This window comes from Convolutriloba macropyga, chromosome 2 (genome assembly GCF_964194025.1).
Source record: "Convolutriloba macropyga chromosome 2, txConMacr16.3, whole genome shotgun sequence".
NCBI classification, from domain to species: domain Eukaryota; kingdom Metazoa; phylum Xenacoelomorpha; order Acoela; family Convolutidae; genus Convolutriloba; species Convolutriloba macropyga.
In genome coordinates, this window is record NC_134469.1 from 16427510 (window position 1) to 16444574 (window position 17065).

General features: G+C 34.5%; 1 protein-coding gene across 1 annotated transcript; it reads right to left on the reverse strand.

Moving 5' to 3' along the window:
- Positions 1–616: 616 nt before the first annotated feature.
- Positions 617–15590, reverse strand: LOC142335154 (MFS-type transporter SLC18B1-like). The gene is made up of 6 exons (XM_075383518.1): positions 15264–15590; positions 14636–14791; positions 6636–6885; positions 5621–6273; positions 5093–5334; positions 617–863 (listed from the first exon to the last, which is right to left on the reverse strand). Exons 1-6 carry the CDS (start codon positions 15337–15339, stop codon positions 711–713), a joined length of 1530 nt encoding a protein of 509 aa, XP_075239633.1. The 5' UTR covers positions 15340–15590; the 3' UTR covers positions 617–710.
- Between the last annotated feature and the right edge of the window lie 1475 nt (positions 15591–17065).

Sequence of the window (17065 nt, forward strand, 5' to 3'; positions counted from 1 at the left end):
CTGAGTTATAGCGTTGTACGTGAGCTAATTTATAAAATGTCTCATAGAAAGTAGTCGAATTTAAGCTAAAAATCAAATAGCTTGCTGGCCAAAGTACATCAAAATTAGCCAACAAAAATTTTGAATTCTTTGTACGTATAGTTTTTAGGCAACGCTTTTTTAACGCCCTTTTAACTAGTTAATAGTTTTGAGAATATATATAGGAAAAAGACAAATAATACTAATTTCAAGTACATAAGATGGTAAGTTGTGGCAGTTAGTCTGATTTTGAGGGCATGAAACTCTGCACACAAACGTACGAAAGTCTGAATATGAACGTCAATGAAATCTTGTGTAGGCACAAAAGTGTGGTCAACACACGAGTGTCTAGATATGAACGCTCGAAATCTAGTGTAGGCATGAAAATCGGGCGAAAAGCTGAACAACGCAAGGAAGGCTGTATATAAACGCTCAAAATCTGAACTTCAACTCACGAAATTCTGGGAACGCACGAAAATGGATGTCTGGGACCGTCTGGACATAGGCACGTTCCCTGCGGAACAGCCCGGACATACCGGTTTTCGTCTATCACCTAAAGCTGGCTGGTCAAATAAAGCTAAATTGGACAACAGTGAAAGTTAAGTGTCTGTGTTTTACTGTTATGGTATATCACGAAACGAGAGTGACATCAGATACAAATATTTAATTCTTCTGTAAAAGTTGTTCAAGATTCAAGTTTTCCGTGATAATTGAGATCGGCTCATACTTGACAGCAAGAGTTCAGCAACTGAAGGTTGTTTGTTCAACTCGTCATCACTCATTTCATCTCTCGTCCCACTCTCGGATGATACTTCCATCCTCATTTTATTTGATTGTTCAATCACCTATACAATGATTAAATTTCATTTTTAAAATACAACAAGGCGGCTCGGTAATGTGCAATGGCACATAAGGTTCCGACCCCGCCCATCCACAATTTTGGCATAATTGTCTACCAAATGAGGAACAGATAGAAAAACCCAAAAATTATTTTTTGCGAATCTCAAAAAAGCCCAAGTCTTTTTCAAAAAATTCTGTATGAACGATAAGATAACCTCCAAAACAAATAACTCAGTGGAGTAAAAATTGATGCATTAGATTGCTGTAATATGTCAATATTAAGAAAGCGAGTCAAAACGAACAGCAAAATCAAACAACAACAACAAACATTAATTACATCAAAAAATTTATGTCCCTCTTAAAAAATAAATTTAATAACAAAGTCAACATACCGTCAGATAAACCTGAAACTAAACAAAAATAACTTATAAATCACCAGAAAACATATGCGACCAGTCCATAAAAAGGTTTGGTAACAATTATACAAAAAAGAAAAACAGTAAAGTAAAAAAAAATAACTTATTTTTTTGAAACAATTAACTTCAAAGTAATAAATACCATTAGGAATAAATTAATATTACCACAAATTTGCGATTACCACTGCTTCTATAGAAGGGCATTAGGACCTGACCTTATTCATTTTTTAGAGCGGCTAAAAAGAACAACAAAGAACAAACAAAATTTCAATTGAAACTTGCCAGAAAACGCTGTCAAAACCGTCAAGCCAAATTTTGGCACTCAAAATATATTTGATTGCGCCTTCTTCAAACAGCTATAATGTAGTACGTGGACATTCATTATTAAAACTCGGTAACAAGTAGACAAAAAAGCGAAGTGCTAAAGTATGTAATACTTTAATTTTTTTTCGAAACAAAATTACATTCAATGTCATGAAAGGCATTAATTACAAAAAGAGCTATTTAAATATCGTCGTTTATTCATGAAAAGGAAGCCCTCGAGACCTGTAATTATCCAGAATATTTCTTGCATCTACAAAAAGAACGTCAAATATGACAAAAATCAAATTAATTTACTTTTTTTTGTGAAAAAGCGGTGTCGAAGCCAGTAAGGTCATAACAAAATCATTAAAAAAAAAGATTTTGGGACACCAATCCCTTTTATTCTTTTGACACCCTTAATGTCATATTTGACCTGTAATCAACTAACGAGATTAGGTAACAAAAAGAAACATAAAAAGAACAAAATTGCGAAGTTAAAAAAGTTTTTTTTTAATTTTGGAAAACGATGGGTTTGAAAATCATAAAAGCCATCAGCTATCTGCTAATATCAGAATATGGGTTTTTCTATTCTTCCATGAAAAGCCAATGAAAGCTATCACTATACAGGAAATTTCATACGACCGAAACAACAAAGTATAAATGACAGTTAAGACAAAATTAAAAAACTCAATTGACTTCTTCAAGAAAGGCGTCGAGGCCATTAAAACGATGATTTATATCTTTCAGGATTTTAATATGTTCAATTGTGCTTTACTTTGAATGCTAATAAGGTGACATGAGAACTGTCTATAATGTGATAATGTGACAAAATTAGAAAACGTGAAAAACTGGCAAATATCAAAACAAACAAAAATCTAAAATCTTGTAGTATCAAAGCCAGAAAACAATAATTTCAGGCTTAAAACTGCAACCGAGAATAAATGTTAACTCAGTAGAAAGAAGAAGCAGTCTTTTTTTGCTGACACTAAGCTGGAAGTTGAACAAATTAAGAAAAAAATAGAGGAAAAGTTAATTAAGCCATTATTTATTGAAAAGTCAATTATTTTTAAAAAAGAAACGACCATAAACTTTCAATTAAAAAACTAAATGCATTAGCCTGGAGCTGTTTAGCAAGCGATTCGGTTGGACCTATCACTCCTGAGCGTTGATTTGATATGTTCTGTTCTTTATTATTAAAAAAAAAGTCTTTTTTTTTTTAAAAAAAAAGACCGACTGATTACAACCCGATTTTTTTTGGATTGTAACAGTCCAAGAATGGCCCAAAGCTACCCCTGTTAATACTTATTGTCCGTTAAGAACAATTGATTTTTCGAATGTTGTAGATATAGATAATTTCTGAGTTGAAACTCAAAATAAATTTTGCATTTTTGATAATCAACGAGTAAAGTTAGCAAAAAACGGCAAAGTTCTAACTACAAGGCACTCTCTGCGGACTCTGAAGTAGAAATAGCCCCCTCTGAGTCTACAAAGATTGTATGAGTGTTGTTTGGGGGTGTACTGTAGGCAAATTTAATCAAAGTGGTCTAAAGTAGCTTATTTCGTGCTGTTGATGAAAAAGGCTAAATTTTGAAATGTTTATCCAGATTTTTTGACCAAAAAATTAAATCAAAACAATCAACAATGCTTGTTCGTCTTCAAAAATAAAATCAACGACACTATTCTTAAAAATTATAACAAATTTTAGCAAAATTGACGAAAATTTAGGCAAAAATTCCGGAAAATGTGAATAAAAACAACGTGAATTCACTCTTCTTTTCTCAGAAGTTTAAGCCTCGATAACTCCCTGTAGAAAACGAAAATTAAAAAAATCTTTTTAATTCCATATTCTACGCTGGACGAGCTTTCTAATGATACCAGTCTCAACTCTCTACGATGAATATATCGAGCGGCGAAAATTCACGGAACAAAAAAAAACCCAGTTGAGTATATAGTTCCTCCCCCCTCAAGAGGGTCGGGACAAAAAGTAAACAAACTAAACTCGAAGACATAGTTTTCGATGCTTAAGGTAAACAGGCTGGAAATTTTCTTTTCCTATTATTTATTGTTACTAAGTAAGATGACAATACTTCCAAATTGGGAGAAAATAAACAAAATTACAAACTCACACAACAACACAAACATTCATCCATACAAGCACGCGAAAACACAAAAACCGATGCACAAACACGCATACAGGCACACACACACACACACGCAAACACATCCAACCATGACCCCCCAACAACCCGATCCCACCCACGCAAGCACATGTACACATGCACGCACGCCAGCACAAACACGCACACACATGCTCGCTCGAAGACAAACACACACACACTTAATCGCACATACCCACACACACACACACACACACACACATACACTCACGCGACCATACAAAAGACAGACACACAAGCGCGTACACAAAAATTCTCTTTCATACACGCACAAACAAACACATACATGCGCACACAGACACAAACGGAAACATGACAACACACTCAGACGCACACACACACACAGTTACGGATGCATACATACAGAAACGCACATACTTAGCCAAACACAAGCGCACGCAAGGACACATACATATAAACTCGCACAGACACAGACAGAAGAACGCACACTCACGCACAAACACGAGCACAGATAAACACACGCACACACCCACAAACACACGAACGCAGACCCGAACACACACAGGCACGCACACAAATAAAAACACCCATCCACCCACCCACTCAACCATAAATCCCCAACAAACATACACACATACATATATATGTGCGTGTTTGTGTGTTGTGTGTTGAGGGTTATGATTGAGTGGGTGGGTAGTTATGTTCGTCTGCATGTGTGTGTGTGTGTGTGTGCTTTTGCGTGTTTTGTGTGTGTATGTTTTTCGTGTGTTTGTGGATAGAAAAGCTTTTATAACTTCTTTTTTTCCAATGCGTGCATAATAAATGTTGTTTTTTTGGTGAGGTTTCTGTTGTTTATTTTGAAGAATTAGAATTTGCGTGCAACTGTTGCCGTACCCATATGGTAGTGGGGCTTGACTGTTCTAAGAAATTAACCCTCATAGAAATAAACCACTTATTAATATTCAGTTGTAGTCGTGATAATTTGTTCGGTTGTGGTAGTTTCATATCAAGTCCCAGGGCCACCAGAGCATAAAAGCGTAAAGTAATGTTATATGCTGCTGAATACTTTTGTTAATGGCTTTGTATTTATTAATTGCAAACGATTCTCTTTTTTTTCTGATTTTGGCACCGGAATCAAATTTGCTATTCTGGTTTTTGTATCTAGCTATTCTGCCACCAGCTCGCAATTTTATTTGTTAGAGTGGGAACTCTAAAATTTTCAGCTGCAAATCCTAACAGGTATACGTCCTTAAAGTGAACTTGCTATTTTTAGCTATTATAACCAGCAAAATTCCATGGCCAATTCGTTTGCTGCAATTTAACAGTTAAATTTTTCTTACTTACAGGAAAATGTAAAATTTTGTATGAGAAATATACCTGTCCGGCGTAACTGTTGTCATAATAGACGCGACGCACAAATCCACTCTTAATGAGAAAGAGTATGTGCCAAGTTCCAGTGACAGTCAACAAAATGGTGTATGTTAAACTCATGTAGTAAAAACCCATAATATCATTCAGGTATCCTCCAATCACGAAAGCTCCAAAAGTTCTTCCACTAGCCAGCACCAGATTGTAAGATGAGGCCGTGAGGGCTTTGACTTGTTGCATGTTTGTAAATCCTGATGGGGTGGATCAGATTTATGTCATCAAAAGTTTCTTAAGATAATAAGAAAAAAAAGAGTCTCATATCAGAAAATCGCCATCACGCTGTCAGCATGGTCTGCGAAACAAAAAAAAAACAAAATGCATTCCGAAACCTATTATAACAATTATATGAAATGTTATTTGAGAAACCTGAAGTAGTTTTTTTGTATAAAAAGGTAAGCTGACAGTTTACAGCTGAATTGCGAAATGAGATCTCGATCTTTTCTATTACTGACCACTCAAGTCCAGAAACTGATCCACCTTGCCGAATAGCAACTTTTTCCAGGACCAGATAGGCTGGGTTCATAATAGAAGCTGTTGAAAAGCCGTTCGTTGATAACACAATCACAGCCCAGGCTACATTCTCAAGTTTAGGTAACAATTTGGGCAAAAAGAATGCAAAAGCCATCAGTGGTGTGAATACTTGCGAAAACAAGCCAACGTATGTTCCAAATCCCATTTCTACAAGAACCCCAACCACTGGACCAGTTAGCAAAAATGCAACCGAGTTCCCCAGAAACACATAGCCGACCACAGTTGAATCAACTCCAAGAACGTCTTCAAAGTAGAGAGAATAGGCAGTGTCGCGAATTCCAGCTAAGCAGAACAAGCCAGCTGTTGGAACCAGCACACTGATTGTTGAAAACCGACTTAGATACCGAATGTAATCCGATGAATGGATCTTCGCTTTTGTTTTGGGACTTATGCTCGGAATCACAACCAGACCGGCAATGTAGACGAATAGCTCGATTGCGCCAACTGTGAGAAAGGGTGCTTTATAACCACCGAGGGTGAGAAGGGCGCTGCCAACGGGTGGACCCACACATAGACCCAAGCCGAGTGACATTTGGATGATAGCCGTGATTGCACTGGCTTTCTCTGGGTACATTTCAACTGCAATCGGCATTGCTGCACTAATAAAAAAAAAGAAAAAAAATTTTTTTTGTTTGCTTCCGTGATTAGAGATCTGTCGTAGTTGGTTTTTCCATGTTGTGCTAATTTTATCTAGAGCTTTCTCGGCATTGAAATGTTGTCATAAAAAATCCAAATCGGTCATAAACACTCAAAAATTTCTTAATTTACTCGTTCTCCATAAAAACTGCCACTTCACACCTCAGAACAAAAAATCAAGGATACTAAATTAAGTATTAAGAGTCTTGAAAGAATGTGTTTCTTTTGTGGTCTTTTGTGAAGTCTTTTGTTAAGTCGAGGTGCAAACCTAGATTTTCAATATTTAACCAAGGGGTAAGGAAACAGTAACCAAAAATATACCTACCTGTACAACATAGCCGCTCCAAGCCCATTTACAGTCCTGGAGATTAAACAGGAATAAAAATAGGCATTTCCACTCGGCGAGTCTTCCAAGAGACCGAAAGCGGACACAGTGACGGTGGACCAGATGATCCCACTGAGAAGGAAGAATTTCATAGTCTTTGGAGAGACAATACTCGCCACCACAAATGAGAATAGCAGGTTCGCGAGGTCAAAAGCACCAATGACTAATCCTATTTGAGTCTGGGTTAGGCCTGAAGCAAAATGTTTCAATTTATGCAATTCGAAGCGAGGAAGCAATTAACTTAGCGCGCGTTGCAGTCCATTGATCAACTGCGTAACTTGCCTTTTGATAACAGATTACTCACACAACTCATGAAACACCTCTTTCATATACAGCCGCAACCATTATGTAGGCGTCACGATCCATTTCAATATCAATAAAAACAAATTATATGTTAAAGACTGTTTTAAATATGATTTCTCGTAGTTCTTGGGATGCTAACCAACAAGGAGGCTCGTTAATGTGCGTTTGCACATTAAGTTCCGACCCCGCTCATCTACATTTTTCACTCAATTGTCTACCCAAAGAGGAAAAAAACGAAAATTAATTAACATATCAACATATCGTTCAACAAACTACTACATGAATAAAAACAATCTACCTCAGAGTGCTTATGAGACATGTGACTACCATAATATGAAAACAAGAAGAGACGGCGATAAAAATAGTTATAAATATTAATTCAAACCGAAGCTCGTTGACCATTTTTTGAAAACCGTTAATAACGAAATCAAAATGGCATCAGATAAAACTTATAACAAGTCGACAGGAAATGAGCAAAAGGGCAAAGTTTAAAAAAATATTGCTCTTTTTTAAAACAATCAATTTCGAACTGAGAAGAAACATTATGCTTCAAATGAAATCATTGAGAGATTCTTCTATACCTCCAGAGAGAGCTATTGAGACTTTTCATTATCCCGGATATGTCATACAACTAAAAAAAAGAGAGGGACAAATACAGGCAAAAAGGAAAAATTTGCACGAAAAAATTTGCAAGAAAAAACTTGTACGAAAACGATGTCCCAGCCAATAAAACAAAGCTACTCACTAAAAACATCAAAACACTTCGATTGTGTTTTTCAATTATCAACATTTGTGAATCAGAGGACGCCCATTATTGTGATACTGTGAAAAGAAAACAAAAACCTACAAAAAAGTGGCGAATATGCAAAAATCACGAATATTTTATGAAAACTGATTGTACCAAGAACAAAGACCATTTGAAGAAATTAAAATCGTAAGGAAGAGCAAATTGTGTTTCAATAGGTAAATGATGTTAACTGTCTATAGAATTGCTAAGCTACAAGATAAAAGAAATAAGATCGGCAAATCTCAAAAATCTAGTCTTTTCCTAAAAAACAAAAATTCCAATGATTCATAGCCAACCAAACTTTCGACTAAAACACTGGACAGTTTGTCTTGCAACTAGTTGTAAAACTGATTGCGCCTGTTATTATTGACACTAAATCACAAGACTATAAAATAACATTAATTAAAAACTGAACTAAAAAATTTCACAAACAACTTTACGAAACCATTGTGTTGAAGCAATAAGAATTATAAAATATTAAACGCAGGAGTAAAAAATCTTCATTTGCGTCTCCTTTAATCCTCATAATATTCTTTTGTAAAACGACTCTCACAAAATGGCAACAAAAACACAATTTATGAAAACCATCAAATTTTCACAAAATTCTTCTGAATGAAATTGTCTCAGCCCTGACGACATCAGTCAAAACGTTTAAACAACTGAAATTTAAGAGTTTGGTTCAACAATTTTTAAAAAGAACTCTAAATATTGAGGGTAAGTTACAAAAATGCTAAAACATTAAAAAAAAACCAAAAAAAGGCAAACCAGAACAAAAAGGGATGAAATGAAAAATACTATGCCTCTTTTTTTTAGAAATTAATCTTGAAAGTCAATAAAACCATTAGTTTTTAATGGATATCAGTTATTAAGTTCAATTGTTAATCTACAGTTGACCACTGAGACCTGTACTTACCCAATATATGACATACGACAACAATAATTAACAACAAATAGAGGGCAAAAAAAACTTTACCAAATTCTGCAAGAGAACGATGTCGCAGCCCTTAAAACCACATGTTATGAAAAGAATAAATATCCTCAGTTCTCATTTTTGTAAATCTTTTTTCATTTAGATTGTTAAGTAATATGAAATTTTGCCAAAGAATTAAACAACTCTAAAATGGGCAATCATGCACAAAAATCACGAAAATTTTGTGTGAAAACTCGTAGTACCAAAAGCAAAAAAAACCCTCAGTTAAAACAAACCGCCACAAAATTAATTTGTATTCTATAGCAAAGAAAGTTTGACCTGTATAAGCCTGCACCTAAGAATAAGCAAAGAGTTGACTAAATTAATATAAAAAAGTGATAAGTTCAAAAAATCACTGAATTTTTCTTTAAACAAATACATTCAACAACATAAGAGACATTAAGTAGCAACCGAAAGCATGGTCCACTTACATCTTATGAGGAAATCAATTGGAATTTTGAATGTTTAGAATTAAAAATCAGACTGCAAAAAGAATAACAATTGAAGGCAAAATACAAGAATTCAGCTAAAGTTTACTAAAACTCTTTTTCAAAGCGATAAAAACATTTCGGTTCTCTGAAAATAAACTATATCTATATTCTGCCTCGTGCGTAAGTAAGTGGGAGCTGCCATTAGAGAAGCCGTAAAAAATTGTCATTAATTAACATTGAAAATGAACATAAGCAAAATATTTTGATAAAAGGGCAGCAGCAAAATAAATATTAAAAAGTTTCTGGTTCTAGGAATATCTGATAATATCAAACCTCACCCTGATTTTGTCGGGGGCTCGAAAAACCGCCCAAGTGTTCCAAGTATTTGCGAATTAGACCAGTTGTTGAGTGAAATTCATCAAATACTAAAAAAACAACAATGCATTTTGTATAATTGTCGAGTTACATCTTCAAAAAACGGCAAAGTTTTAACTCCAGAAGACTTTCATAGGGCACCTAACTAGTGGTGTTCTGAAGATTTGGAAAACTGTATCAAGGTTTTCAGGTCATTACGTCTTGCAAACTTCAACAAAGTGGACAAAAAGCATATTTTGTGCCATTTTTGATGAAGAAAAGTTCGAATTTTGAAAATTGTGTCAAAATTTTTAGCAAATTAAACTTCAATCAAACAGTTCAGCTACGCCCTCCCATCTCCAATGGCAACAATGACACTCTATCGTCAAAAATTGTAATTTATTTAAAATTTTATTATCAAAATTGTGCCAAAATTTACAAAAAAATTACTGAAAATGTGAATAAAAACAGTCCAATATTCACAAAAATTTGAACCTCGATAACTCCCTGTAAAAACGAAAATCGAAAAAAATCTTTTTAATTCCTTATTCTAGGATGTACGCGCCTTTTATTGATACCACTCAGATTTCTCTATGATGAATATGTCGATCGGCCAAAATTGTCTGAACAAAAAAAAACCAGTTGAGTATATAGTTCCTCCCTCCCCACTAAAGTGGGTGTCGGGACAAAAATAATTTAAAGAAGGTACAAATTGGAAATCGATTGATATCTTGAAAATGAGGCCGCCAGTTCATCAGCACAAAATGATATCAACAGAATTATTCCATTACAGCTGCAATTATTTTTCAAATGCAAGCAGCTATTTCAAATACAAATAATCACAGTTGTGAAAAAAGTTAAACAAAATAAATACTAAGTAAAATATTATGTATCTAAACATGGTTAAGTTATCACTGCTACTTTACTTTATCGCTGCTGTGAGATTAAAGCCTATATATAACTATAACATCTTCCAACATCTGGAAGTTTTTTGTGAGCAGTTTTTGATGAAAATAAAAACTCAGATAACTGAAAAATTTTTTGATCCGAATACTTCTTGAGCAAACATTGAGAATTAATGCAACCAACATTTTTCACGTTTCCTTTTACAAGATTATTTTCATTATTATTTGATACTTTTAATTATCAATTTTTTTTACAAAATTAGTAATATCTGATAGTTTTTATTATCAATTGTGTTTATTTACTTACCAATTTTCAAAGACTTGTCAATAATTCTAAACTTAAGAAGTTTCGTGACAAATTTATCATTACTCCTTTCGTTTTTTGTTAAATGAATTTCGTGTAGATTACTGGAGATTATAAAAAATTAGCAGGTCTCTCAGTTGACTCCTATCCATTCAACTCATACTACTATGCAGCAGTCAGAAAAGGGTTCAAATTTTTTGGGTGAACAATAGATCATTTTGAAAAACCCTGAACAAATCCTAGGTCATCTAAAATTCACTTTACTCTTCAGTATCTTATGTTGTGTTTGCTCGCCAAAAACAACCTGGTAAAACACTTGTAGGATTGGAGAATGTTTTTTGTCAGCAGCATATTTGCTAATTGAAAATCTGATAATAAAGCTGAAAACAAAGTTTCCCTTTTCTAAATTTCTTGAGATTTTTAGAAAAAGGATCCATACGCACAAAATTTCAGAAAACCTTTGTAAATTCTTGTTGTATAGAAAAGAAAGTAAAATATGCACACCAATTTGCAATGTAGGCCATGAAAAGAGTTGAAAAATTATTAAAAAGAGATTCAAAACTTTTATTAGCAATTGCTAAAAATATTGTAATGGACAAAGTATTTCGCAATAATAAAGCATATTATTGTCTAAATTAGGAGCAAAGTATCGCAAGTTGTGAGTCAGGAAAACGGAGTTCAATAGTTTCATGAAAAGTAGAGTACAACTTCATAATTTTTTTGCAGTTTTGCAAAAAAAAGGCAACTTTTAATCTAAAACACCAGTTCCATTGTATGAACCGGTTGCAGATAATGACATCATCTCTTTTTTTGGAAATCAGATCTCAAGTCGCTTTTTGGGATAACAGAAGAGCGCTCTGAAATTATTCTTAGAGTTTTCCGCATAATTTGAGGAAAACCCGCAGGAATTGGTGATTTATATGAAACTGTTTTTTGAAATTGTTTGTAAAATGAGTTTTTAAGAAATTAAATTTAATCTATGGGCTTTATGGAGTAATCTGATGTATGGAATTTTGTCAGCTGTGCAAAATTTGACCTGCATAATTACGCGCTGCCTTTTCCGGTTTAGCTTCGATAAATTAATTTGCTGCCCCTACACCTTTTTTTTAATACAAATCAAGTCAGTTGAAGTTAAATTTAAGTTGTTAACTGCTTAATTTGTTGGTTTTTTAAATCAAGCAGTGACCTGAAATATGAATTATGTTATGATGATTCAAAGTTAATTGAATTCTATTTTTTTGAACATTTCTGGATATTTATTATTTTGAATGTTTTACGCTTGATCATGAAAAATCACGTATGATGGGTCGGATTATGATGTCTTGTCATATTACCTTGCCTGGGTTGTTGAGCTGGTTTGACATATTACTTATCTTCTTTATTTAATTAACTTCTCAACGGCTATGATTTAGAGGCTCGATTTCTTACATTACAATTAACTTGAATTGTATTGAGGCTCTCTTTTTTAGGACTCCATGAGGAATATTGGGTTTTGGGGGCTTATGATCCGATGATTGGTATTGATTTTCTATAGTATTTTATGCTGTAGCAAGTGTGACCATGACTTGAACTTTTAACTTTTGTTTGTCAAAATTGACCTTCTATTAGAATGTTGACTTCCGTTATCAAATATTGGACCTTAAAAGTAACTTAGTTTCTCTTATATAATAATTTGCAACTGTTGGTAATAGCCCAGAAAGACCATCATTTTTAGCAGTGTTCTTCCCATAGCAGTCCTCCTCTCTATCCAAACTTGGTAAAACCTAGATTCACTTACCCCCAACCCCAAGAAAATCGTCCCTCGCCCATCTCACTTCTCAGCACTCCTCGCAACTACTCCCTAATCCCCCAACTGACCTCCTCCCAACCTCTCAATTCCTTCCCATTACCTACTAAGCCCGCCCAAACATCTACCTACGCACCAAATTCAGCAATCTCTCCACCTATCAACCTCGAAACAGGCCCAACACCCGACCACCAAACTAAAAATTGAGTTATCAAATTTTTAAAAACACTCGCAAAAAACACAGTTGATTTTTCTCGTGTTTCTTTCCTTGATGATATTTCTAAAATAGGTGAGATACGCCTAGAGATTATTCTATACGGCTGTTCGACTAGTTTCCGGTATTTTACGGGCTATATTTTTTTATTACCGGAAGTAATGTTTGCTCAAAAAGCAATTTGACTTAAAACTGAAGGGGAACAAATAAGCTACGTAAACTATTTTTTTTCAGCAAGCGAAGACTTTTGGTCATGCGTTTTGTTTAGTCAAAGACTTTTCAGCTCTGATAATTGTCTCTTAAAGAATGGCGGAAACTGATAATGGTTTTTAACCGTTTTTGTCCAATTGGCTAAATGTTTTGGTTATTATCTGTTCTTCTAAAGGAACGCGTTCTCATTTAACGTGCATTAGTATGTAACCCTTGGATGCCACATTGATAGCTAAATGTGCTTCATATGCAAAATCAGCATGTACTTCGCCATATTTGGGACATTTTCCATTCATTTTGCTATGTTTTAATTTTTGAGCCGACTTTATTTCTCAACAATCAATAAAATGGCAACGTGTATATGCTTTTATGACGAAAGATGTTTTTGAATTTAGAAAAAATGCATACTTAATAATCAAATTTTGGCTGTCTTTCTAAGTTGCAGAACTTTATGCTGCGTGTCTTTTGGTAACAGAGGTTTTTGGTTCGCTGAGTTAGTTGCAGAGTTGTAAGTTTTTAGGACTAATATTTTGAATTATTAAATGAGGATTTTAGCACGGTAAATGTTTGAAAATTGTGTAGTTTTCGAACGTCCCTAGATTTGTTTCTAACAATGCAAAACTTTGAGGTATCACGATTTCACAGTCATCGGTTTCAAATTATGATGTTGGTCACGCCAAAAGATGATCTGGAGCGAAAAAGCAAGTGGATTTTGTCGTTAGTCTTTCCTTTCACTCTATTTTTAAATTAGAATTGGGAAATAGTGTTTAAACACAAATTCGCTTTCTGGCTTGTTATTTCTTTTTTTGTTTTTTTGAAATTGTTTGTAAAATGAGTTTTTATGAAATTAAATTTAATCTATGGGCTGCATGGATGTATGGAATTTTGTCAGCTGTACAAAATTTGACCTGCATAATTACGCGCTGTCTTTTCCGGTTTAGATTCGATAAATTAATTTGCTGCCCTTACACCTTTTTTAATACAAAACAAGTCAGTTGAAGTTAAATTTAAGTTGTTAACTGCCTAATTTGTTGGTTTTTTACATCAAGCAGTGACCTGAAATATGAATTATATTATGATGATTAGAAGTTAATTGAATTTTATTTTTTTGAACATTTCTGGATATTTATTATTCTGAAAGTTTTACGCTTGATAATGAAAAATCACGTATGATGGGTTGGATTATGATGTCTTGACATATTACTTTACCTGGGTTGTTGAGCTGGGTTGACATATTGCCTATCTTCTTTATTTAATTAACTTCTCTTAATAAAATAACTTCTCTTAACTTCTCTTAATAAAATAGAAAAAAATTAAGCTGTCGTCATTTTTTCTCTCTATTTCTTTTCCAATTTTTATTTCAGTTCCAACGTCGGGCAATGGGGGCAACGGCTGCTATATTCCGGTAATTTGCAGCTATGTTTTTTTGTTGCGTCCACAAGCAGCTCAAGTGCATCGATTTGTTATCATTTTTGGTAAAAAATTATTTGTGCCAAAACTCGAGGCCTTCAACTTTTAAAAATTGCTATGGATATCGCTAAACGCTCAAAGATTGTTTAGTGATTCGTTATTGTTTTGCCCCACTATTTGTATCATAAAATTATTTCCAGCTCAAGACGTCAGGGCCAAATAACGCTGAATGCGCTGAAATTTGCTTAACCTTTTTTAAATCTCACCTTTGCCTTCTGCTTCTTTTGGGAAAAATGGTCCGGGCAAGGAGAAGTTGACACCTTCCAGAATAAGTGTCATAGAACAGATTGACACTACAAACCGTTTTCTAAATGAAGACAACTGGGAAGACTTATTGACAACAAGACTGTCTCTTTCAGAAACTGTTCAGGTAGTTATTTCCGATTCCTTTCAATTTCTAATAATAAACTCAGTCACTGTTGATGATTTTTGCCTCTAAAACTTTTAGTAAATTTCAAATTTTTTTGAAAGATAATTGATTTAGTCAGCTAATTGGACGTTGGCAGTTGGTATAACAGTCAGTAACAAGCTGAGCTGATCACAGACCACTTTCCAATCTTTACCCTCTGATCAGACCCTCTTCCTTGTACATGTAATTTGGGCCCAACTGTCCCCCGTGCTTGACCCAAATGGTCTGATCAGAGGTCGCTTTGATCTGAGACATCAACTTGGGTAAGTTGTAGTCCAAAATGTTTCTAGCAATCTCTAATGTTGCTACAGGTTTGTAGTTTTTGTGAGAAATAAAGAGTTTTTAATGGCAATCAATACCGGTCTCAACTTTATTATCTTTGCAAAGATTCTTTTTATTTCAATGTAGGAATAGGAAATAGATGCCTGTTGTCTCCACATGTCCAAAACTGGTCTCAATACTCTTCGCCACCACTTCCAAAGTCTTACGGTTAGCCGACATTTTCAATAACTCTCTTCAAATTGTAGCCCAAGCAGAAGAAGAAGAAAAGGAAAGAAAAAGAAGAAGTAGGATGGTAGAGATTTGTGCTCCCTTTAATCACAAATTTTGTTATCTTTACAATTCAGTTATTGCTTAACCTTAATTGTTAGTTGCTTCAAAGTACATAGCTTTATAATATGCTGCAAAAATGCCATTCAATTCAAAAGGTATTTTCATTAATAGCTACATTAATTAGAGTTCACAATCGTCTGATTGTTTGTTTATACTCCGTAGGTTACCACAGTTGCCAAGATTCTCCGGATTCTTTAAACAATCATCATCTGGCTCCGAATTCCAAATTGATACAACTTTGTGACGTATTCAGATTTGCACTAAATCAAATATGCCAAATAAGTTTAGCCAGAACTGATGATCGGCGTTTTTTCTTGCTTCTTAATTTGGCGAGAACTTTTTCATCCCCCAATGAGCAATACTTCTTTCCTTCTCATTAACAGGTGTGAACAAATGCTTGATTTTACCCTGATAATAGTTTAGACAGCCGAGTAAGTGAAGTAGTGATCACGAATTGGCCGACATGGGTTGTAGCCAACGGTGCCGTGAATATTAGCCAAAAGGAAAATTAGATGACTATAATATTAACCGAAAAGGAGACATTAACCAATAAGATATGAGAACGCAAAAATTCGGATCTTTTCTGCTAGCGCCCCACCTCCAGCTCTTTATAGTCGTTTTTATAGCATCCCCAAAAACTAAGTTTTCGCGAATTGCAGGAGTGGTATCTGCATTTCATTCAGTTTCTAGGTAGATTGAAGGCACTTTTAGACTAGTTTCCGCCCTTATTGTAGCCGATTACACAAAAAATGATATAACACAAAAATTTAAACAATGCTTATGTTATATGCAACAAGTTTTTGTTGAAATATGTAATATTTTCAAACCATAGTTATTCTAGCTTTTAATAAATGCAAATTGTTCATATATCGTTATGTATAAACGTGCTTAACGTTACCAGTATGTTTAAATATGTATAAATTGGGGGTGAAAAACTAAGCAGAGCGGGAGGCGTTAGCCGAAAAGATGCACAAATTTTATTGCGAGAATAACATGTTCGGTCGTGATATTTTGATCGGTTGTGATAGATTCTTATCGGTACTGTGAATATTAGCCAAAAGGAAAACAAGCTGAGCGGAATATTCGCGGAAAAAGAGACATTAACCACTAAGATTTGAGAATGCACAAATTTCTTTGCGAGAATAACATGTTTGATCGTAATTTTTTGTTCGGTTGTGATGGTAGTTCCATATCAAGTCCCATAGGCCGGTGAGGAATGGACATGGACCACGAGGCATAGCGAAATGCTTTAATTTCATGTGTATGAGAGTTAGATAATTGCGCGGTCCATTTGTGTTTGCTTACATCAATTATCTCAGCAATTAATTCTTCTAATCTTCCTTCTGTTGATTTTTTCAGCTAATTTTGCACGTCGGCTAATATTCTGGCCACCTTAGCCAACAACCAAATAATAAGCATTAAAGCCGACAACCTGGTCACACGCCAATTGCGATGGCTGGATTAACTAGTGGTAATTTGATTAATCACATTTTGTCAACAATAAAAATTAATCTTCCACTAAACTTGTCATGCTTTCTTTGTCGACTAAACCCCTTGTTGACCAGTATTTCTAGCATTGGACACGCCATAAGAGTTTACCAATTTTAAAGTGGCA